We start from the raw sequence: 24,486 nt of genomic DNA, 5'->3' as shown, positions 1-24,486 counted from the left end.
TATATATCTATCAGTGTGTCTGTCTACCCCCATTCTCTCATTCTCCTTTTTTCTTTTGTTCATCTCACCCTCTCTGCTACTCTCCTCTTGCTAACTCGTCCCTCTCCTCCTATTGTGGATGTGTTGGATTTTAAAGAATGAAAACACAGAGCCATATACAGCTTTAATGGGATTTTCTTTCCATTAAGATAAAGATTTTGTTTGTTTCGTTGTTATTTAATAATGGCCGTGTTGGAATTCTTAACAAGCATCACTTAACTCAAACGTCCCCATGCAGCACAAAGGCACCGATCTCCATATATGAAAGATGCAAATACAGAAAATTTGTCATTATTTTATTTAGTGCTTTAATTCAATCCAGTTTTCTTTATATAAGCAAAAGATCTCAACAGTAGTCGTCTCGAGGTGCTTTATATTGTAAAATAAATACCCTACAATCAAGCTAGCACTTGGTGACAGTGGGAAGAAAAAACTTCCCTTTAACAGGAAGAAAACTGATAGACTGCAACAGCAATCTGGTTTATATGTTTGTGTAGTTGAACACAAAGTTGCAACTATTTCACATTTTTCCAACAGACTGGGATTCTTCTGTGGTTCTAGTTGGTAAGTTTAATACTGGTCATAGTGTTTAAGCTGCTCTGTGCTATGCTCGAGATAGGGCTGCTCGATTATGACAAAAATGATAATCAGGATTATTTTCACTGAAATTGAGATCTCGATTATTTGACGATATTTATTTAACAATAACAATGTGTTGAATAATGACTTTAAAAAATAATATAAAATAGTGTGCAAATACTGATAACAGTGCAAATGTTTGCAATATAAAAAATCAATGAAAAATGTAAACATCTATGTTTAGTGAACTTTGCAGTGTTGCTCTGTGGTGCAGCTACGACACTGTTGCAAAGTTTACACACTGTGTCTACTTGATCCACGTCTGACTCCACGAACCCATAATGTTTCCACACCACTGAAGTTTTTTTACCTGTCTTTTCAACCAACGGCAGTCACTCTCCTCTCCAAATAACTTCTGCTTAGCTTTCCGAGCTTCCCTCGGGTCCTCTTAATCAGCGGTCCCCAACCCCCGGGCCTTGGACCGGTACCGGTCCGTCAGTCTTTGGTACCGGGCCGCGAGAGTTGAGGCTCAGGTGTGAAATGTATGCTTTTCAGGGTTTTTATCGGTTTTCAGCGTTATTTTGTTATCGTTTTTATCGTTTACTCGGTTTTCCTGGGTCTTTTCATGTGTGTTATGAATAAATTTTCTTTTTTTCGGTACCAGTACTAGTTTTATTTTGTTGTATTTATCCGCGACACCTTAAAGGCCGGTCCATGAAAATATTGTCGGGAATAAACCGGTCCGTGGCGCAAAAAACTTTGGAGACTGCTGGTGTAGGGGGCTTTCCTCTCAACACTGCTGGAGATTCATTCACAATTAAAGGCAGTGTGGCTACCGCAGCACCCTGCAGAGGCACACTGACCTCTCTGGTTTGAGCTGGATGGAAGCATCATTACTCTGAAAGCAGAACAATGAACAAAAACAGCAACTGTAGGCTCAGTGACGGCTGTTTGAGCTGTTTTCAAACATTATGGAAACCTAAAAGGTGCATCTGGATCTGACATTAGCCATATTAGTCCTTAAGCTTTCCCGAGTACAAAATCTGCGTGATACTCGGTTGCGTCAGTGCGAATAACTAAAATAGACAAATATAAATAAAATAACGCTCTAAAAGTAAGTGGGACTATTTCCTTTAAGTACTATGTGAAAAAGGACTAGTTTGATTATAATTCTGAGGTGATTATCTCAAGCGGCATCAGATCCTGTGACCTCCACCATTACCGACCTAAACCCAGCTGAGATGGGATGAACTGAAGCGCAGAGTGAAGGAAGAGCAGTCAATAAGTGGTCTATGTATGAAAACTTCTGTTTGGAAATGTTCATTAAGCTAGTTAAGAGAGTGAAGAGTGCAAAGATTACACTAAAAATTGGCTGCTTCAAAGAATCTCTTTGAAGTTTTTTCTTTTTAACTTGTGATATAATTCAAATGTGCTGCTCAATAGCTTTTTTCTTAAAGTGTATAAAATCTAAAAGTAATGAAAAACCTGTGAATGAGTAAACATGTCCAAACTTTGCCGTATCCTTGAATAAAGGTATTTTAAAATGAAAATCCTCTCCTCGAGCCTAATCCTCTCATTCCTCCTTCTCTACTCCACTTTTGCTCCTCTCTGTTCTCCTGCAGTTCCGCCTGTGGCTCCTCGGCCTCGGCTTTAGCCTGGCGTACGGCAGCATGTTCACCAAGATCTGGTGGGTCCACACCCTCTTCACCAAGAAGGATGAGAAGAAGGAGAAGAAGAAGGTGAGCAGGATGGAGGCGGAGAGGAATCAAGGGCGGTTGGGATTAGCCTCTCGGGCATCTCCGGAGAGCAGAGAAAGGATGGGATGGCGGGCACAGGCTACGCGGCGTGTGTGGCACCGGCTGATAAAAAAGTTCTTTAAAAAAAACTGTGCAGCCTTCGTAGTAACATAAGCTTCTGAGGGGCGAGCGTTGCATCATCCACTAGCAGAGAGCACGGATAAGGGTTGGACACACACTGATACAGATACTGTACACGTAAAGCACACATGGAGACGAAAGAGTCTGAGCTCCCGATTCCCTCGTCATCACATTTGTTTGCATGCTGGAGCAGAGTTTGTATCTAGTTCTGTGTTTGTGTTAGTTTTTACCCTCTTTAAAGATAGTGTATCCTGCAGCCAGTAAGATATTGCCAGTCTGTGATGTGTTGTGGGAATTTCTAAGACCTAATCAGAAGAATAAGAGATTAAGCCATTTATGGAATATTTATGAATATGGATGAGTATTAAAGTTCAATGCAGAAATCCAGCCTTCGGGGCTTTATTATTTGAGCCAAAGCAGAACGAATCAGGTTGACTTTCAGTTCTCTTCCTGTCCACAGAAGGGCAATTTGCCAGAGAGCTCAGTGAGAGTATTTAAAGAAACTTTCACAAATGGAGGGGACAATGGGCGCTTTTCAAGTCATTTTTCATGCAACTCAAGTGAAGAGGCGGCCCAGGACTGTGTAATGTGTTTTCTTCTTTATTTTATTCTTCAGTTTTGGTTGTTCCACGCTTGAATGGCTGTTACAATGTTGGAGGTGCTGTGCGTGAGCCAGCATGGCTGAAGTTAAAAAAAAAAAGCTGGAGAGAGGGGGGAGCTCATTTTTGTTGCTTGTTTTTCGGTTACGGCTTTATTGCTTCCATTATAGCTCAAGTAAAGAATAATAGAATTGATAGCGCTCGCTTCCACACGAAAGCAGTGTCATCTCAGTTTGTATAAACGATGATTTCAGGTGCAAATACGGGCTCTGTAGCCGCACACAAACTCCTGCTGCTTCTGAAAACGCACACTCTGTCAAGACACACATTCGGAGAGACAATTCGTGCCCAGTCATCCAGAAATCACAAGGACGCCTGTCGCATTATTTGTCCTGGTAGTTTGTCTTTGTTTGCGGACCAGCTCGTGATGCCCTTGGATAGTGATGACTCTTGTGTTTCTGTTTGTGTGTCTCTGTCTCCGACTCACACAGCAACACTTGGAGCCGTGGAAACTCTACGCAACGGTCGGGGTGCTGCTGGCTATCGACTTCCTGTCACTCATGATCTGGCAGATTGTGGATCCTCTGCACATCACTAAGGAGGTAGAGTACTAGAGACAGATGAGATCATTTGTGTGTCACCGCCCGTTTGCACAGACTGTGCAGCCACAGCCATCAATCAGAAACGCAGTAATGAGACGCTCGGTCGCGACTGAAGAATTGTTCTTTCATTTGGATTCATCTTGACTCAAAGAGCACAGTTTGAACCAGGGATAAATATCATGTTTAAGCGCAGATGAGCAGTAGCACTGGAACACTGATATTTAGGACTTTTATATATTTATCCCGGGAGGAGACGCAAATCCTTTGGGAGTTACACCAGGGAGGGCATCCGGTGTAAAAACCTGTCAAATCAAACCGGCTCAGCTACCTGCTGAATAAGGGAGCAGCCAAATGTAGCCGTTATATGTTGATCTGTGCTTGATGTCTGTTAAAAGCACAGGTTACCCTGTGGCATCTCTATTGTGAGCAAGTTTATCCCTGCCTCTCTGTAGGATCGTATGTTTTAACCACCTTTATTCAAGAAGGACTAAAAACTTGTACCCATTTTATTCTTCATACTCTAAATGATGAGCAGCATGCCGTTTTGCTGTTTTGCATACACTTACTACAAAGTAAAGTATTGCTGCCGTTGCTGTGGTCTTGTACTACGTTCACATTATGAACAATAACTTTAGAAAATGGCCACGCGGGCCGGTGCGATTGATGCTAAGCCACTGTTCAAGTGTTGTAAGAATCATAACTGTGCGCTTGTGATTGGGTCACCCATCATGCTTTGTTTCTTCATACCAACGGCTTCCATTAAATTGTAATAGTACTTTAAACACACCATTAGTATATTTTAAAAAATGGTTCTGTCTGTTTGAATCTTCAGGCTTGCTCATTTTCAGCTCTTACAGTTTAGGAAAAAAAAATCATTTTTTCCCTGTAGTGAAGGGATATGGAGTATTTTTTCACTACAGAGTATACAGAGAAATAGATGTGGTGCCTGTAACATCATACAGTAGTTATTTTGAATCTTTGACACGAGCGTTATGACTCTGACATAGAAACACTGCACTCTCACAAAGCAGCTTCTCTAAAGCAACCAAAGTTTGTATTTATTTGACTCTTAATGAATTTACAATTTTTTATGAAACAAAACTTGACCATAAGCTCAGCAGGAAAGTTTTTATTAATGTATAAACAAACGTAAATGTAACCAACATGGCAGAAAGGTCGTTTTTCCACAAATTTCTGCACACGTTGACTTCTTATCGAAACCACGGGAGGCTCCCCCTGCTGGTCATTTGTAAGACTGTGGGGTAACCGAATACCCATCTTTACTTTTTTAACCGTTTCAATCTACCTTTTAAACTTCTTTTTAATTCTGTTCAATAATAACACAGACAATAATTTTCAGAGAAGAAAAACCTCCCATTAAGGTGCCCTGTGTTACCTGCTGAGCACTACACAGCAGTCAGTCAGTCTGTGTTGAAGTTAGCAGCTAAAAACTGAGGGATATTCCTTAAAATATGTAGCTGACCAAAGTTAAAGTTCAACATAGAGAGGGAACGCTGGAAAACCTGCAGCATAAAGAGATGGCTACATATTCCTTTGCTGCTTTTTATCCCCTTAGTGTCCAAATTCAGTTAATGCTTCTATGTTTTGTGTTTTTTGATATCATAATGAGCCATTTTGATGTGTCACAGTGGGGAAAAATGAAACATTGCTGAACTCACTTTGAGCTCAGAACACATTGATAATGGATGATGTGATACTTGCTTATCCACACCAGCTTGAAGAGATATTAGTTGAAGGACAGTTTGGCTGTTTGCTTTGATTTGAAATCTATTAAAATTAAAGTCCAATAACTGGCAATTTTAAAAAAATCTATATTCAAGTTTTACTTTATTTCCAAACTGAATAGTGGCATAACAAGCTTTCTGGTAACCAATTGAATTTCTTTTAGGTCTCTTTTTATTCTCTGCTAACCTCTGAGAGAAATATCTGGCTCTTTGGCTGCTAAATGAGCTACTATATTCACTAGCTAGTTACTAACTGTGCACAGTGGGCTTTTGCAGCTTTCTTGCTAAAAACGGCTGCCTGCTGCAGCTGAAAACAATGCTTTGAGAGCTGCGGCGAGTAAAAACACTGGGGCAAAATACGCTGTAAAACAGAGAAACTGCAGTGTGTGTTTGTCACTGTGAGTCACCCCTTTCATAAAACGAAAACGCACGCAGGTAAATCACTGCTAACATGAAAATTCTGATTTGAAACCACTGCAATGATGGGAAAATTGCAAGTGCTCTCCTCTGCTTCTTTTTACCACTTCACACTTTCTACTCCGCGAAATGATCTGCATTTCAAGAGGAAGAGATCATTTGGAAGATAAGACCAAAATTTATTGCGGAAACGTGAGCATGCAAATTAAAGTTATTTTGGTTAGACTCCAATGAGATGAAACATCACAGAGCAGAGCCACAGATGAAGGGAGGAGATTGGAGTGGATGAGAGCAGGGATGTTGAAACTGAGTAAGAGATGATTTTGTCTGTGTAGGAAAAAACGGAAGTGACCAAGACGAGCCGGAGCAGCAGGAATAGCTCGCATCCAGACAAACAGAGACAGAACGTTCTGTTTAAAACCTGCGCAAAGCCCTAAACTCTCATGTTAGTCCTCATTTGTGTCCTCACCACAGGGAACCTTTGACACGAGTTACAGTGGGTTTTTGTAGTGTTGCCATAGAGTGCATATACAAATGGACAGCTCACCAGCTCTCATCCCAAAGTACAAAAGTAAAGCCAAAATATAACTGAAATAGTTACCATCATTTTGCATTGGAAATGCCCAAAAGTCAGCACAGTAGCCCAACCGGCTTCTGGAATGTCCTTCGTTGTCAAAGAACTAGCTTCATGCTAACTGTTTTCTGGACAAATGTTATTAGCTTCAAGCTGTTTGTCTTCTGCACCTACATGCATAATAATACATTGTCCTTGATACCTTGTCTCCACCCACGGTTACAGCTGTGCAAACTCTGGTTGCAAATTAAGTCATTAGTGCAAGGTGGCAGCATCCTTCTCTCCACATTTTGCCTTTTGTTCTTATTGCCATTGTTTGTGGGTGTTGCACCAAGCAGCAGCTTCTGTAGCCAAAAAGCAACGCCAAGACAGTGATGCCAAAAATGGGAAAGCAGTCCCTCAAAGTGTCGCTTGAGACTAGCTCCAAGCAGCACGCAAAATGAGCCCAGTAGATTCTTATTATTAAATATTACTAAGACATGCGGACATATGATGGACATTTTGAGTGATAGGAGATGCTACTAGCCGGTGTCTTCAACTCAGCTAATAATAGAGTCACAGACATGTTTTTAGTGTTGGCGCCATTTGAATATTTTTTTTATTTTAATGGCATCCAGCATGGTCCTCCTGGCTGCTCTGATAAACATGGCAAAGGGGAAAGCACCAACTGTGAGGCATTAAAATGCAGAGTTCACAAATCAGCGATCATGATCTCTAAATTCATCTTTCATATGCAGTCCGTGTCTTGCAGATTAGGAATGGTGTTTGTGCTGAGACAGGGTGGTGACCCACACAGCAAAAGCAAACTGACTTTATCTCTTTAGCCTCATTTAGTAGAAAATGAATGTCAGTGTTCAGGAATCGAGACACAGATGTTATTATTGTGTCTTCGGACAGTCTTCCATTTAAATTTTATGTCCTGAATACAGTCCAAATCAGATTAAGATGAGAACACCAGGATACTCAAATGCACGCAAACATACTCATTAAGCACTTTCGTCCTCAGTCGGGAGCAAGCGATTTACAAACCTGCACCACAGTGGATGTAATTACAGTCAAATCTTACATTTGATGGACTTTTAAAATGCTCATATTTCATATTTATTGGATGTCTGATATCCTTTTAATTCAGTGATCTATATCTGCCTGTCGGGAAGGCCCTATTTACCCGAGGGGATCGGTCGCTGAGGCTTATACTTACTGTGCAATTTTGCCCATGCTACTGTTTCATAGTTTCTTATTATCTCCCCCTCTCTGTCTTCTCGCTCCCTTTCCCTTTCTCACTCTCATCCTTCCATCCCTTTTTCCTTTTCCATTGTCTGCCGTGTGAGTAGAAGTTCACTAAGGAGGCTCCTAAAGAAGATTTGGATGTCCTGATTCAGCCCCTGCTGGAGCACTGCAGCTCAAAGAAGATGAACACGTGGCTCGGTATCTGTCCTCTCTTAACAATCTGTCTCCCTATTCTGCTTCACCCTCCTCTGGTTTTGAGTATCTTTGTGACACGCGGACATATGCGCACACACGTCACTGCCGCTCACTCAGAATTTAACAGGTCTCATATCCCTCAGCCCCCGCCGCCCCTTACATTTGAGTCCTCTTTTCTCTCCTGCTTTACTCCCTCTTTGCTTTTTGTCGGCCCACGCAGTCCCTCTCTCTGTCTGTCTTGCTGCTATCTTTCTTAGTGTGGCAGCTCTTATGAAAGTATAATGGTGCTGAAATTCAAATAATGTGGGTCACAAACTGGGCCATTGCCCCATAGCATTTCCCTTCTCTGGGAAGAAAAGATGGTGCTTTAATATCAGGCGGTGTAAAGAAACAATGGACAGTCTGAATAAGTGTTGAATTTTACTCAGTCACCGATTCTCTTTTCTCTCCGACTCTGACTGGATTTCTTTGTATCCAGCATATTTTTCTCTTCAGTATCTATTGTATCAACATTTTTGACTTTACATCTGTGCAGTGTTTTTACTCCTCAAAGGCCACATTGAATTTATCACCAGCACTTGGTGTTAAGTCAGCATGAGCCCAAAATTTGTAAAACATCCATAAATATCTCAGTTATTTTGCATTAAATATACATAAAATGTATTTGAGACACAAACTAAAATAAGACCGGGGGACTAAAGGCCTTTATCGATGTGTAGCTGGTGATTGATTGACTTCTGCAAGTCTCTTCATATGTTGACATCCCCAGAGAGTCCAAAGCTGTCTCACTTTCACACTGTTGTCACATTTTAACACACACTAGTGTCACTTTGCACCATAAACCGTACACATGTCATGATACAATTTTACCAGGTGAGAAAGCCCAACTAATTGTTTAAAGTCCTCATAAGAAAATCCATGACTTTCATACAGCAGTATGAAGTTTAAGGCTTGTCTGGGACTTTTTTGTTTCATGATTTTAGGTCTCAGTCACACAGGTCTAGAGACCAGGAGGCAGGAAAACCAAAGACATACAGTTTATTCGCCCAGCCTTCATGATTATACCAAATTCCATTAAATTCATCCAAATCGGAGTAGAATTAATCAGTCATTCAAAATGTGATTGACCAAGAAGAGGCTACCCTTGTACCTCAAGCTAGCTTGCATAGCTAAAAAAGAAAGATCTTACTCTGGTAGAAAAGGTCAAAAACGGCTCTTGTAGCTCCCACAATGCAACACAACCTTGCTTGCAAAAGCTAAATCTGAGATATCAGGGTCACAGATTTGCCTCCAGAGGCATTACGCGGCTGTTTTTACAGGATATGTGATGCTTCCTGTTACTAGTAAATTTGCTGTAACATATACAATTCATGGAGAGCTGACTTTAAAATTAATGGAAGCAGTCATGTCACTATGATGGTATCCTGCAGTGGTATCTAATGGCATACAAGCAAAAGCAAAAACATTCAGGGAAACCAAATCCACAACTACAACTTATCACGTCAGCAGTAAAGACCTAAAGGGTGTGCCAAGCTCAGGGACTGTGATGGACACTGATCGATCTTACCCGGCGGGTGGATCTTTGTCTCCAAAATAGACGGACCAGATTTCAGACATTATTTGGATAAACTGGCCAAATATTCAGGATTTAAGTGGCTACTCTCTCGCCTGAAACAATATTAAAATTTAATGACATAATAGCAATCCAAGGACAAAAATTACAACAGCCTCAAGGCCTTCTGTCTCTTATGTTGCTGCTGATCTGAATGAAGCCCATCAACAACCCCCCAGTTTCTCCTCCCACCTCAGCATCCTGGAGACGTTCCACGGCATGTGCTCTTTTTTTCTCTACCTGTCACATTTCAGCATCTCCTTAGCATCCACTTTGAGAAATATATACAAAATAGTCTTTGTGGCTTCAAAAGCCAAAACTCTTTACTGACAGTTTTCTTGGCCTAAAAAAACACGACTAAGGTTTGAGGATGTTTTACCTTTACACACGTGTGTTAATGTTAGGTGGACAAATTTGTATTGCATTAATCATGAAAACTCCAAATGATTTTGTTTTAAACATTTTATTCATTAGTTTTCATTTGGTTCATATTTTAATAGCTTTCATTATTTTCTCCGTAGTTACTACCGGGTAAAGGTTATTCTTTACGTTTGTGCCTACAGCACTGGCAAAGGGACAAAACTTGTTGGTTTATGGTAACGGCCTGTAAAAAGTGATTCATTTCAGACTTTCAATAAATGAATAAATAAAAGACATAAACAGGTAAACAACACAAAATGAAAATAAACAAGAAGAACAGCAGCTGCAAACTGCAAACTTAAGAATTGCCTAATAATAAAGAATCCATTTCCAAACACCATCTGAGTCTGAAAAGCAGCAAATGACACAGAGAAACTTCCATTTTTCCACCAGTTTCACTTGATAACAGACTATCTCGCTGTGTCGCTTACACAATTTCAGGGCATTTTGATGTGAAATTGGTCTTTTGGAAATGAGGAGTTTTGCTTCCAATATCTCAGAATTTAGAGGGAACACAGTGTATATGTGACACTTTACAGGGCTATAACTATAATTCAGCATCAGACTGTCCTGACAGCGTGTGCGTGACACTTTCAGGTAGCCTGCTATTGTTCCAAAGTATTTCATTTATGGAGAAGGGACGTGTCCCAAGCAGGGGCGCAATTCCCAGGGGGGTTATGACACCCCAATAATCAGACCCAACCAATATGGTCCCGAGCTGTCATGTTTCACATGTTTGCAGATAGTCTGTGATTTTGTTCATAATATGAATGTGTTCATCTGTTTAGGTTTCTTCAGTCATGTAGTCGTTTATTTATTGAGTGCGTGACCGAACGAACACGCGTGAGATTATGTTCACCAGGAGAATCTTACACTCGAACCGAAATGAAGATTGACTCTCAGAAGCTAATGACCAAACTTATAGCCCCCATGACATCCCAGGAGTCCTACTGTTGGCCCTAACTGTCCCTCATAGTGTTGCATTTATTTAATGCACATGCACATATCCCAGAGTGCAGGGAGACACTAAAGAGTCATTTGGTGATGGCTAGTATTTTAAGCTGTATAGCAACACCATCACACCCTGATTAACACCTAAAGCCTGCATTATGTTCCCTGTAATGATAATACTTTTTTTTTTATCTCTAACTGCTGCTCCTCTGCTGGCTTCCAGAAGCTAGCCAATGAGTAGCAATTGGGCTTTTAGGGAGGAGCTAAAACTGCTTGTTACAGCTCTTCAGCTGAAGAGCTGCATAGCAGGCAGTATGAATATAAATAATTTTTGGGTGTGTGTGATTCAGGAAAAACTGCTGAGTCTTAACATAAAAATGGAAATCAGCATCATATTTAATATTAATATTTTATATATTATATAAATATTTGCACTTTAAACAACTGCCTGCGTTGCATAACGCGGCTGCTCATCTGTACTCACCTCCATCGCCTCACCGTTCTCTCTCTTCCTCTCTTTTCCTTTAGGTGTGGTTTACGGCTACAAGGGTCTGCTGCTGCTGCTGGGCATTTTTCTGGCATATGAGACCAAGTCTGTCTCCACAGAAAAAATCAATGACCATCGGGCCGTGGGGATGGCTATTTACAACGTTGCTGTGAGTCCGTAAAGAAACAGCTCCATCATGCCTAAGCCCATTTCTGGGTGCGGCGGTTTAAATTTTTACAGCTGTCTTGCTTTTGTAGGATGTGGAATAACAAAGTGGCAATAAGTATGGTTTTTATTACTCCGTAGCACAAAATGCCCGCAGTATATCAGCGGGGAGTTAATCAATGCCAGTGGTCCATGATTACTTTGGAGCTGAGATTTTTTTTTGCCTTCCTGAAGTTACTTTCCTGCTCGTTCAGCCAGGTAGCTTGGCCAGCTCTCGAGAGGCAATACGTTACAGGTTCTGGTCGTTTATAAAAGTTAATGTCACAGGTAATTTAAAGGAACTCGGCATAACTTGTGATCAGCGATACGTACATCCCTTAAGTAAACTGCAGGCATCACTCTTTAGCATGCAGGATGTGCTTGTACTGTGGCGTGAAAGCTAATATTATTCAAAGCAGTGACAGCATACACAAGATCACAATTATATTATGCTAGCTTCTGCAAAAAAACAAGTGAGAAGGGGCCGCTGACTTACAGGGAGGCAGGGGAGGTAGACGGGCTTGTTCCAGACAGAGGAAGAACCGAGGGATGACATAAGATAAATAAGGATTATTATGAATGGTCCTGGAATAAGAATACAGCACTGAAAATGAGCACGATTGGTCCATATTAGGCTTGTATTAGTTGCCCATACATGACTACAATGCTTTGTGTACACCTACAGTTGGGAGTAAATCTTTAATTCAAATTTTAGAGTCAATTTAGATTCAACAAGGAAGTTAATATTCATCTTGATCTGGGATTTATATATATGTGTATATATGTATGTTTTTCTCTTAAATTCAGAGCCCCTATTGCATTTCTATCCAAATCATTCTGCTGCCAGCTCCAGGTGCTGCCTCATCGTACCTGCGCTGCTATGATACTCTTATTTCAAGTCTTGTTTGCAAAGTGCAAACTCAAAGACATTTCACGGTGAAGTAAATGTTAAATGAAATCAAAAGAATACAAAGCAGACTGTTACTGCGCAGCACTCAGATGCAAGCCAACCTTATCAGAGTGCTGCAGTTCAGCTTTAGTGCTGGGCATGTACTGCGTGTTGCACAGTGCGGGTAATGCAAAGTGTATCTCTGAGACCACATGCACAGTATGGAGTTATCCCGTCCCATGGCAGCAATAGGTTTAAAAATGCACCCATTTGGGCACTAAAGAATGGCAGTAAAAGCAGCCGTCAGTCATAAACATTTTTCAGCGGCTGTTAATAGCAAGTGAATCATCTTAAACGCAGGCACCTAGGATGCACTTCACACTGGAATAGCAGCCATTATGTTCACCGTAGCCACTTTAGACAAATTCTTGCTGCCATTTCCTGACCCTCTTGACACAGACTAACTTTGGAATTGATGTAAAATGTCTGCAGGAGAAAAAATAAAAGTTGTTTCTGTTGCTTTAACTGCCAGCAGAGGTTTTTTTTCCCTGTTTTGATCAAGAGAAGGCAAACGTTTTTTTATAGGTTGCTGTTTTTAACTGACATTTTCCTGCACTGGCCCGAATCCCCATTAATATATGAATAAGAAAGCTCCCTAATGAGCAGCTGCACATTTATCATCTTATACTCTGTGGATATATAATTAATAAATGGACAGATCTCGCCTCATTTATCGAGGAGAAGATTTATCATCCATCCATCATTTATGGTTGTTTATGATGTCATTAAATGCAGCTTTGCGTGACCATTTCGTCCCATGGCTCCACAATGTGAGTCACGTCTAATGTTGCTATTTTATCTTATAATATTCACATTTCAGTTTTATGACGATGTCAATAGTTAATGGCGTCTGCGAGGGGACCTCCTTCCTCTTTGCTAAGTTGTGAGCTCCAGGCCCTGATGAGATGACAATGTGGAGATTGTCAGGACGCTGTTGCCACTTCAGTCATGACTTTTTAATGCTGTTTTCACATGGGAGCCCTCCCCGGAATGATAAACAGATGCCTGATGCTTTTACGGATGTGATTTTCCTCCCCTCTCATCCTGTCGCTCTCCAACTCTGCTTTATTCTCCACCTCCTGTCCTCCAACCCTACCTCCCTTCTTTCTTTTTACATTTAATCTCACTCTCCCCTTTGTTCTTACTTCTTTCTCTCTCTCTGTCTTCCTGCAGGTGTTGTGCCTGATCACAGCTCCGGTGACTATGATCCTGTCTTCACAGCAGGACGCCTCCTTTGCCTTTGCTTCTCTAGCTATCGTCTTCTCTGCCTACATCACACTGGTGGTGCTCTTTGTACCCAAGGTGCTCCTGCTCATGATTGACACCTTTTAAGATCCGCTGACATTCATGGTGAAGTGAAACTGAAGGTCAAACGTTTCAAATTCAGCATCTTTAGGAATGAGCTGCAGCTTGTAGCGCACGACAGTCGCGATCACATTATTCACTCTGACAGCTTTTTTGTTTCCCAACTGCATAAACACGCTTTGACGTTTGAGTGTAGCGCAACATTGGACCGGCTCAAATCATATCTGTCTTACCGTTTCAACATTAAGGTAATAATCTGCGAAATTTCTTGCTGGGAGCTTTTACATTTGTAGCTGCCGTAAACATTTGGAGTAGGAAAAAAAATCTTCCGCAACAAACAAAGTGAGACGTTTTACACGTCTGGCAGTGCCGTGGGTTTTTTGGGTTGTTATGAACAGAAGAAGAGCCGCGCGGTGCACATGCTGCAGACAGAAGGAAGAGTGCTGCTTACAGAAATTCAAATTTCATTAACAGGAAATCACAATATCGTCTCCACCCTTTGATTATCAGGATATTTGTGGGAGCTCACTGCTGTGCAGAGACGGCGCAGCAGCGAGTGCTGAACTTGTCACTAAAGTAAAATAAAAGTCTTCAGTGATGAATAATATTTTTAAGCCTTTAGAGAAATGTGAGTGATTTGGCTGAGAGGGCTGCAAATATTAAAGATGTTTTATTACGGGCTCTGAATAGATGCATTATTCATTGGGCGCAGGGTAGCTGGTCTCAGTCCTGATTTTCTTCTTTATTGAATTCCTGTCTCTGCAACGGTCCAGATGCGGCGTCTCATCACCCGCGGCGAGTGGCAGTCGGAGCAGCAGGACACCCTGAAGACCGGCTCGTCCACCAACAACAACGACGAGGAAAAGTCCAGGCAGCTGGAGAGGGAGAACAGGGAGCTGCAAAAGATCATCCAGGAGGTGAGGACGCATTAAACAGATGCACATATCATTATTATTAAATACAGATTCCAGTTTAACCTGGAGTTCACCCGTGAAGGCGATAGATATACTACACACTCGTAAAAAATCATTGTACAGATATCTTATGTAATTCATTTATTATGTATGTTTGTGTGGCATGCTGAGCACTGAGAGTGCTGCCTGTGTGAACATAGATATGCTGCAAGATGTTCCCATGCAGTGCAAACGTGATGACCTCATTGCCTAATATGTGCATAGAAATGCTCTTAACCTGCACGGTAATTAGATGCATGTGGAAAATTCCTTTTAAGTGTATTTGTGCGTTAGTGTGTCGGAATCATTATAAATCAATAAACGCATGTTCGCTCACTAATCATAGACAATAGAAATGATGGATATAAACACTGTGATGGTGCCGTTTCACTCCAACGTTAGTAAATGAAATCCTGCTATGAAGCATTTTCACCATCGCAGTCTGCACACTCATTGGCTGACAGCTCATTAGCCAATGAGCTTACCTCGGATAATCTTTGTTTTTAATTATAGTAATGACTAAGGTAACTTAGCATGTTATTGAGTATAAAACTAGTGCCTAAGACCCTTAAAGGCTAGACGCTCTCTCTAATTGGAAAACTTGGCACTTTTTGTTGGGTTCACTTTTCAGACCTGGAAGCTCTGGCCATCATTAAAACGCTCTTTGTCCTGCCGCCATTCTCTTTGTATGGAAGCACATTTACCTCGGGGTTGAACAGCAAAGAGTGAAGCTGTTTTCTTGGAGAAGCCTGTCGGCTAAAGCAAAACAATCTGAGGATTTTCAGCCAGAGAAACTGAAAAATAAAGAAAAACAGTGTCAGAGGCCAAAAAAAGCAGAGTTTTGATAATGGTTCAAGTTAAAGGGGGAAAACTCTGAAGCTCCGTCTGCATTGACTGAGGAGGTGAGTGTTGCGTTCCCAGAGACACAGACTGTGGCTCATCTGATCTTTCAGTCTAAAACTCAATTATTAGAAACCACAGCTGCCACAGAGCGAGTGAGGACATCCAGCAAAGACTGAAGTTTCTTTCGTTTTTTTAATGGCTGTGATTTTAAACCCTAATGGGAACAAATAAAGTCACCTGAAACCTTAAAACTACAGTAATAACAGTATTATGTAACTTTTAGTGAAAGGTTGTCTGTCGCTTTATGTTTTAAAAGTAATCAAAAACCTGCATCTCTTCACTTATTAAATTCATGTTTGATTTAATTCTTTATTGTTATTTTTATTTCAGTTTCGAAAACTTTAATTATGGTGACAAAATTATTATTGTTGTTGCTTAATTTAAAGATATGTTTTTACTTTTTCTTGCACAGCTGGTCTTTGGTCGTTCTCTAAATGTGATCATGCTGCACAGAGTGAACCATTTACTGTCCCAGTGAGGATGTGTTAGCTTATGTGAAATACCTTTTCAGGAATCGGAGCATTTTCCTGGTAGTTTTGACAATTTCAGAAACAAAGATGTGAATGAAAAAGAAGAAACAACTAGTTAAACATTATAATAATGTTATTGTTGCTGTGGTGATTTTCCTGCTGTTTCCCTCAACCTTTTTTGGGATAATCAAACATTCCTGTATATGCTGGGAAAGTCCTGCCAATGGAGACGGGAGTTTCAGTTATTGTGTTTTTTTGCTGTCATCACTGTTAATAACAGCGAAATAACCGTTTTGTTTTCATGTTATTTCTGGCTCATCTTTCTTTATAAGTAACAATTCATTTCATTATGGTCTGTATTTGCATAGCGCTTTACCAGTCCCTAAGGACCCCAAAGCACTTTACACATCCAGTCATCCACCCATTCACACACTGGTGATGGCAGCTACATTGTAGCCACAGCCACAGCCTGGGGCGCACTGACAGAGGCGAGGCTGCCGGACCTCTGCTGATTACTGTAGTGACCGTGTATTCCAGCTTTCTATATTTAACATTATTAGATCTGCGGTGGCTCACTGGGTTGTGTTATGTGGCGTTCTGCCATCTCCTTGTAGATATTTAGGGAAGTTTCAGAGAATATTTTACAGGAAGTAGCACAAGTTCCCTGCAGGTTTCTATGAATTATATAAAACACTTGTGTTTAAGGTTAAATGTGCTTTTTTAACCTGTAAGGGGAAATTTCTACGTTAAAGCAGCAACAATTGTTTAAAAAAAGTGCCTGAGTGTGACATTTTACTAACAGCACTAATAATAAAAAAATATGAGCAGTGATATAAACAGCATAAAAAGTCTAATTTTAAATCCTGGAATGATCAGAAGGCTAATTTGCTATGTTCTTCGGGGATCGCTGTCCAGGGACACTTGCTGGGTGAGCTAATCAACATGCATATTCATCCACACATCCTGGTTTTGTTTACTTCAGAGTCATAATAGCCCTGAACCTGTAATAACATCTTCTGATGTCTTGTTTTGTCACCCAAACGGTCCCAAAGATATTTCACTCACATAAATCACACAAGCTGAGGAGCTGAAACCCACAAATGTATTTCACTAGGAACATTTCTGAAGCAGTTAATCAGATATCAGAGTTGCTTTTTCACTGTGATTTATTTTTAATCAGTTTAATTATTATTTTTAAAATGTACTTATTAACCTATAGAGGCAGAGTGCAGTTACGTCCCATCCACACAGGAGGGAAAAAATGAATGTCTCTCTCTGACTTTGTTGTGTGAAGGTGACTCCTTGTCAGATCCATCTGCAAGCAAAAAATGGAAAATGACTAAAAGCTGCTGCGTGGTGGAATCCACCGCCAGCAGAATGAGGGACCCGGAAATGGGTTTTTTTTATGAACTTTGTAATTGGAAAAAGTTTCAGGAGCACAAAGTGAGACGTTGGCAGAAAGACAGGGGGTTGTTTATAATCCTGACACTCAGGATGTGAGGGGTTTATCAAAAAGTAATATGAATAAATTACTGATTTACTTCCTGAAGAAAGTAATTTGTTACTCTTCTTCATTGCCCAACTTACATTTTCACATAATTATTAGTTAACAGTATAAAATTGCAGCGACTGACACTACAAAAACCCTCTGACAGTGCAGTTTTCATTGGACATCAACTCATAGTTACTTTTCTGAACACCAGATAGATTTTGAATCAGATTCTCTAAAGTCCTGCACAGTATGGAAAAACACTCCTGTCCCTGCGGCAAAATCACATCATCACGCCAACCCTGGCTAATTCAATGTTGGCTAATTTAAACTGACAGTGTAAAAATGATGTGTTTGCTTTAATGCTTTCTGCCACAGAACAGCGACTTCAATGATCCTGAAACAAATGGATCAGCATTAGCTGACTAACATTCTTCATTGCTTTCACCATCAGGTGCAGCAGGTCATTGTCTCAAAGTCAAAAAGTTTTATTTTATTATTTTATTATCACATTTTGTTCTACATCATAAATACTTTAGTAAATACCCCGCTTGTGAATTTTGAAACCTTTGTGCATCTCAGAGAAAGTGTTCATTAATAATCAACTAAATAAGAATACAGAAGTTATCTGGGAAATTCTGCATCATCATAAATGTCAAGTTATGTGACCTGGTGCAAGACCTACTGATCGCATATACACTTCAACAAACTGACATCATGGAAAAATCCCACAGTTTTTGTCAAAGGAACCCAGGCAGTTTTAACTTCATGGCTGGCCACCAGAAAAGTGTTTGTGCTTTTCTTCTTCTGAGAGTTGATATAAAAATCTGTGACATGCTTGTGCTGCAGTTATACAGAGTGTCAGTCACGGGCTGATGCTTCGGCCCCCGGGGCTGTGTGCCGATCACATGACAAATATCTGCTCTAGATCATCGTAGGGATGCTTCAGTTTGTAACTGCAGACTCTGGTTGTGTTTTCAGAAAGAAGAGAGGGTTTCGGCGCTCCGCAATCAGCTGGCTGAACGACAGGCTCTACGTAACCGCCGCCGACCCTCCACGGGCCAGAATCAGAACCACAATGCCCCGCCTCCTTCTTCTCAGCCAGATCCCAAGTCCCTGCTCCCTCCGCCCGGCTATCCCAACCCAACCACGGACAATCATTCCCTCCCACCTTCCTTCTCCAACTCCTCCAACCTCTACCCAGCAGACAGCAAGATGAGCCGCAACCACTGTCACAACAGCCAGATCCCGCTGCTGTATAAATAGGTGAAACACGGGAGGGTTCGGGTGGGGGAGGCGCACACGAGGGACACAGAACAGCACGAGACACTGTGAGTTTCACTTGTTTGGGCAACGAGCACAGCGGAGTAGTGACACTGTTTTAAAACACGGCGTGGAAGCTGAAATGAGTACACGGGAGTGCTTTATACTCGGGGAGAGTCACACAGGTAACACCCATCCTCTAAGTTTTGATCTCACTGTGTTCAACCCAGAAACACGGCGCACGCGGTGGCTCGACGTGGCGACAAGCACATCTAAGACTAGCAGCACACGACGTCTTTTTCAAAGATCAAGTGAACAATAGTCTCTTAATCATTCCGCTCCCTCATTCGTTATCTGGTTTCGTTGTGGAGACGCAGTGTCGAGGATCTTCAAAGGATGTGTTTGTGTCTTTGCTATATCGTCTCCACATTTTGTCTCTCGAGTTCATTAACTAGACAGACATGCGGTAGTGATTTATATTGGTCTGTAATATTTGATTGTTTTGTCATAGAGTTGTTGTTCTATTCTCTGTTAAGCTTTCAGGAGAGTTGTGAAAACTGAAATTTGCAAAGGGACAAAGCAATGTACAGTTTTGACTTTTTTTCCCCCTCTAGTGTTTCCTCTAAAAGCAGCCGAGAAGCTCAGAAGCGAAAAATGTGCATTATTAAACAGCCATAATTTAAAACGGCCAGGGAGCTAAGCATGCATGGATGTCTGTTGTCAGGACTGTGTGTTCAAGTACAAAACTGCATTTTAATAAGCTAGTTCCTTATTAGACCCATGTTGAAGAAGACAATGATCAAAGTTACTGATGAATGAGGACAGTTTTGATAGCTTTGGGGTTTGAAATCATATTTTACAATGTATTTTTTGAAGTTTGTGTTTATTTAGCAGTACAGTACAGTAGGAGACATCAAGTCAAGTCACATCAAGCCTGCATCTAACGTATCTTGCAGATATTGTCATCTACAGTCCTTTGGGGTCGTCCTCTTGTGCACTTCTGGATCTTATCCAGCACTGATGCTGACCCTACTTTCAAATCACCATTTGGGGCCCTTAGCTTCAGTGGGGCCAAACACCAGTTATCAGTGGAAATACACTCCGTGTGCAGTTCTGGCAGTCCAGGAGGTCAGGAGTGCAACCAGGATGTTCATGAGGAGTGAAATTTTCCGAACGTTTAAAAGGTTAAACGCAGTAAATCTTTCGTTCTGTCATCGTTTAAGCACATAAAGGATTAAAGACCATGACATCGCCTCCTGAGGGTCAGTTGTTTTTCTTGGCATTTCAAGGGTTAAACACTGTAAATTTGTCACTCAGCCAGATTTAGCTCCTTGGAAATCCATCGTCAGCCCCAAAATAAATGGTGAAGCATTAGTGTTCTGATACATGGAAGCGCATATATGAGGTTGAATGGTCCTTGGACAGAGAATGGAAGTGTTCCAGATGTGCACAAGGAGACTGCATTGAATGGGATATCAGACAGTTTGATTTTTATCTGTGGAGTCCTGGAAACATTTGATATGAGTAATCACCATCACTTACCATGATGACCAAGGCCCAGCTGTCTATTCTGGCTGCCTAATTTCACGGGGTACAGTTATCCGTCAAACACATTCATATACAGTCTACAAAACTGGAGCCATCCAAATTCCAACATACTTAATAGAAGCACAGTCTGTACTTTCTGCCTTTTGTAAATCTAAACCACTTTATGTTTGGACAGCAGTGAAACGTTGAGGGCTTCTGTGATGGCTATTACTGTAGATATGCAGAGAAAGCACAATTTTTTTATACCTGTAAATCTGTTACCCGTCATACTTGTAAACTTCGTTTTTTGTGTCGTATGTATACGTACATGAATTTTTTCCTTTTTCCCACAGACGATTGGGAATGAAGCTAATTTATTTTCTTCATCTTTTGCCTTCAGCTAAGTGGTGAAAGCATCCATGAAGGACTTAAAGTAATGTGACATAGTGTATTTATTCGGCAGTTAATGCGGATGTACTATTTCATTCATGAGCTATTTCCAGATTTTATAAAGCAATGACGCCTGAATGACGCTGTTAGCAGGTAACACAACACTTTGTCAAATATTTTTAAATATCTGTAAATCACAGTGTGCACTTTAAACCGAACAAACGATTCCACTCTGTGTCGCTGTTACTCGGTTTAGCTCAGGGTTTGGGGGAGGACCGTCAAAGTCAACTTAAATGAATGAAATAGGCCATATTTATTAACTGTGCAGTACCTTGATCACTTGATAGTGTAGTATATGAATGCAGAAATTACTTCAGAAATGTTCTATTATCTTGCACATATATAAGAATATACATGGATTTGGGGATATTTGTATTCACTATATCTAAGATATTAAATGTTAATATATTTCAGAGTATGTGTATGCAGATATATGGGTACCATAAATAAAATATTTGTTTTTTCACTGGGTATTTCTCGTGTTTTAATTGATACGTTTTAAAATATGTGGACATATCATATGGATTGTTGTGCATATTCCAAAGGCACAGCACATGTTTGCTCATGTTTGCACTATCCACTAGATGTCACCAGTTATTTGTTGTTTTTCTGATTTGCTCGGGCTGTTTTGACCAATTCATCTATGTCCAAGTGAAACTTGATATTTGTCTCTAGGTCAGCTCTGCAGGACTCAAAAAACCAAATAAACCCAGAAGAAAAGCTCATTAAACAAAAGCTAGAAGCAAAATTTGACACGATGACCAACTGTAAAGCCCAGTGGGAACCTCATTACCGAGACAATGAGTGGATGTTTGCCTTGCATATGAAACAAAAGTAGACAAATGGCTCCCAAGTGCGTCCGTTATTTGTATGATGTGTGTTTATAGATGATGACAGTCTGACAAACCCAGCTGTGCCACAGTCCCATGATCCCTCATCTCGCACAGCTTCCCGTTCCGTCTTTTTTCAGCTGACTGAAAGCAAGGTATGTGGTAATGCACAGGGAAAGGGTTGGTGTCGAGAACGAGAGAGGCTGTGTGTGGGGGTGGATGGCTGCCATTGGGGAAAACCCACTCTGAGCTGAGGCTTCTGTGGGCCTCCACCTGACACAGCACTCGGCAAGAGGCAGAAAAAAAGCAGGAAATTCCCCTCCACTTGTGTGATCCAACAAAGGAAGTATTTGCTGGCTGTGGAGGAATTTCATAGCAGCTTTTGCCAACTACTGTGTGTGTGTGTGTGTGTGTGTGTGTGTGCTGCAGCGCCGGCTGGACAGACTTCTAACTATTACAGGAGACCATTCTCTGTAGTTTTCTGCATTTTTATTCTTTTCACAACTTATATAAATTTTTAAAGTTATATAAACTTATATAAATACCTTTAAAGTCCCGGTCCCAGTGATTTAAATACAAATAAATACAAATAAATACATACAAGCTATGACAGCACCTCTGTATCTGAACTCTTGAGCCAAAGAGCCTTGTCATCATCTGATACAGCAGAGGAAATCTAGCCTCATACAATCTCAGGTCAGTATAAATAATATGTCAAAAGTGCCTAAAGTAGAAACAATGTTGCAAACTGTTACAGTTTATATAGTTTTAAAAAACCAGCCTAACGTTTTCAGCTGGGAATTTCATCTCCATTGAGATTTCAATATTTAAACATCACCATGTGGATGAAATAAAAAACTATATGTTCACATAGTTTTTAAGCTCCATGCAGCTTTTCTGCTCAAAGCGGAGAGTCGTTTCAAAGTGCAAACACGCCAAAGAAGGTCCTTCCTTCGTCAGTCTCCAGCTCTGATAGCTGGTTGGTTTCTGTCCACAGCGTGTCTCCTTCGTTCAGCTGAAACACAGCGCCCAGGTAAATGGCGTTGTACCAGCCGTGGTCTGAGAAGCTATCCTGAATGGTGTCTTGGCATGCCGACCTCAGGGCGCTCATCAGAGTGGAGGGGCTTCCCACAGACTCTGAGTAGCGCCAGATCCTGTGGCTGAGAATTGTGAGGCTTTTTTCCTCATCTTCATTGTCATCGCTATTCCCACAGATCACCCTGAAGGATGCCTGGCTGTAGACGAAGTACAGGCCGGTGTGTGGGATGATGATTTTGTTGGCCTCCAACTTGAAGCCGCCCTGAGCGAACGCCTGGCCTTGACCATTCCTCCACTCCAGATGACCTTTTGAGTCGCTGCCTGCAAGTAAAGATCAGAAACGTTACAGCCTTGAAATACCGGAGTGTGAATTACTGACAGGTTTGTTATTTGGAGAGCAGAATGAAGTATTGACTGAAGCTAATGAATGACTTATGGGACTTCCTTATTGTGCTCTTGGTTTCCAAAAAGAAGAGAGCTACCAATACCACAGAGGGAGAAGAAAAACTCAGAAAAGCTCCTTTGAAGGCTGAGATTATGAGCCTATTGTTTGCTGAGGACCAAATCAAGGTAAGCGGTGACTCACCTTCTAGGTGGATGGCTGCCTTGGCTTTGCTGCTGATCCATTTTATCGTGGAGTGGGGCTCTGAAGGAAGGAAGAAAAATGTGAGCTTGTCTCAAATAATCCACAAAGACTCAAATGTAGCTCTCAAAACCTCTCATAAGCACCCATGTGTATAATCACCTGGTTTTTCGCCAGTGTTCTTCGCCTTTAGTGCTTCTGGCTGTCCTACTTGTGTCTGCATGGAGGAAAAAAGAATCCTTAGATACATATATAGACACACACACAGGTTTTGAAAGACTTTTCATCATACTCGAAAAGATGAGATGCTCCTTACCATCCTTTCTGGCCTCGTATTCCAGTACCAGGCAAACAGCAGGACACCTGCTAAACAAAGAGCCACGACGACGAGGACGGCGCACACCTTCCATATCCACTCTGCAGGTGATTTCTTCTCAACTAAAACTACAGTCTTCGCCTCAGGACCGGCCTCGACATCAACTGGTGTGGTTGTGTATGCAACCATGCTGTGCACAAAGCCTCTGCCGTCTGATCTTTAAAGAAATCCAGAAACTGAACAGTTGTCTGTGTCTTCTGTGCTGACACTTCTCTCTTTGAGTGTGCTGTTTGTGTTAAGAGTGAACTTCTGCTGGAGAGTCTGTAGTATTTATGCAGCTGCAGGGGAAACTCCAGTGATGTCACCGTGTAAGTGGAGACAGCGCAGCAGCAACAGCGGTGGCAGCAGCGCAACCGGGGTCATGGAGAAAGGAGAGTGAGAGGGAAGGAAAAGTTACAGAACATTTAGCGGAGTGTCACCGCAGGAGTTATGGTTTCAGGATGGGAAAGTGGTTGATGGCGACTTTTGGTTTTCTAAAAAAATTATATACACAGATATTCAGGCACACACACGATGAGAGACAGACACACAGTTGCACCACACTGTGTCTGAGGTTAACTCGTACAGCTCACCAACATTTTGAGGTCAGAAAAGGGGCATTATAAATAAACAACCCCCACCCCACCGTGACTTGTATAAATTATTAGTAAAGTCTTCACAGTACACTGACATAATAGCTTTTCTCCAAATCAAATCTACACATTTTTCTCTGGCATGTAGTGCAGTTCTAGTAACTAGAGTGTTTTTGTTGCTCACGTCTAGCTTGCCTTTACCGTGTATTTCACAGAAGTGTTATTTTGCTCAAAGCTCTTTTGAGAA

General features: G+C 41.2%; 2 protein-coding genes across 6 annotated transcripts in view; one reads left to right on the top strand and one right to left on the bottom strand.

Moving 5' to 3' along the window:
• gabbr1a (gamma-aminobutyric acid (GABA) B receptor, 1a) overlaps positions 1–21,306 on the top strand; it is a 128,280-nt gene extending 106,974 nt beyond the window's left edge. For all 5 annotated transcript variants that reach the window (XM_085292710.1, XM_085292711.1, XM_085292713.1 and 2 more), the window contains 7 exons: positions 2,241–2,357; positions 3,586–3,696; positions 7,767–7,860; positions 11,369–11,496; positions 13,654–13,782; positions 14,559–14,702; positions 18,582–21,306. In XM_085292710.1, coding sequence (XP_085148836.1) covers positions 2,241–2,357; positions 3,586–3,696; positions 7,767–7,860; positions 11,369–11,496; positions 13,654–13,782; positions 14,559–14,702; positions 18,582–18,866 — 1,008 coding nt within the window. In that variant the 3' untranslated portion in view covers positions 18,867–21,306. The remainder of the gene's footprint in view (positions 1–2,240; positions 2,358–3,585; positions 3,697–7,766; positions 7,861–11,368; positions 11,497–13,653; positions 13,783–14,558; positions 14,703–18,581) is intronic.
• Positions 21,307–22,148: 842 nt separating this feature from the next.
• Positions 22,149–23,894, bottom strand: tnfb (tumor necrosis factor b (TNF superfamily, member 2)). Its single transcript, XM_085292717.1, has 4 exons — positions 23,608–23,894; positions 23,454–23,508; positions 23,295–23,354; positions 22,149–23,029 (listed from the first exon to the last, which is right to left on the bottom strand). The coding sequence occupies exons 1-4, from the start codon at positions 23,794–23,796 to the stop codon at positions 22,590–22,592; spliced, it is 744 nt and encodes a 247-aa protein (XP_085148843.1). The 5' UTR covers positions 23,797–23,894; the 3' UTR covers positions 22,149–22,589.
• Between the last annotated feature and the right edge of the window lie 592 nt (positions 23,895–24,486).

This window comes from Mchenga conophoros, linkage group LG11 (genome assembly GCF_057382185.1).
Source record: "Mchenga conophoros isolate Kocher_MC1m ecotype Shallow Benthic linkage group LG11, M_conophoros_male_GT1.1, whole genome shotgun sequence".
In the NCBI taxonomy this organism is placed as follows: domain Eukaryota; kingdom Metazoa; phylum Chordata; class Actinopteri; order Cichliformes; family Cichlidae; genus Mchenga; species Mchenga conophoros.
This window is presented reverse-complemented; position numbering and strand designations above follow the sequence as displayed.

Coding starts and splice junctions, on each gene's coding strand:
- tnfb (XM_085292717.1), bottom strand. CDS start 23,796: ATGGTTGCATACACAACCACACCAGTTGATGTCGAGGCCGGTCCTGAG. Junction 23,509..23,607: donor ATACGAGGCCAGAAAGGATG/GTAAGGAGCATC, acceptor TCCTCCATGCAG/ACACAAGTAGGACAGCCAGA. Junction 23,355..23,453: donor GAACACTGGCGAAAAACCAG/GTGATTATACAC, acceptor TCCTTCCTTCAG/AGCCCCACTCCACGATAAAA.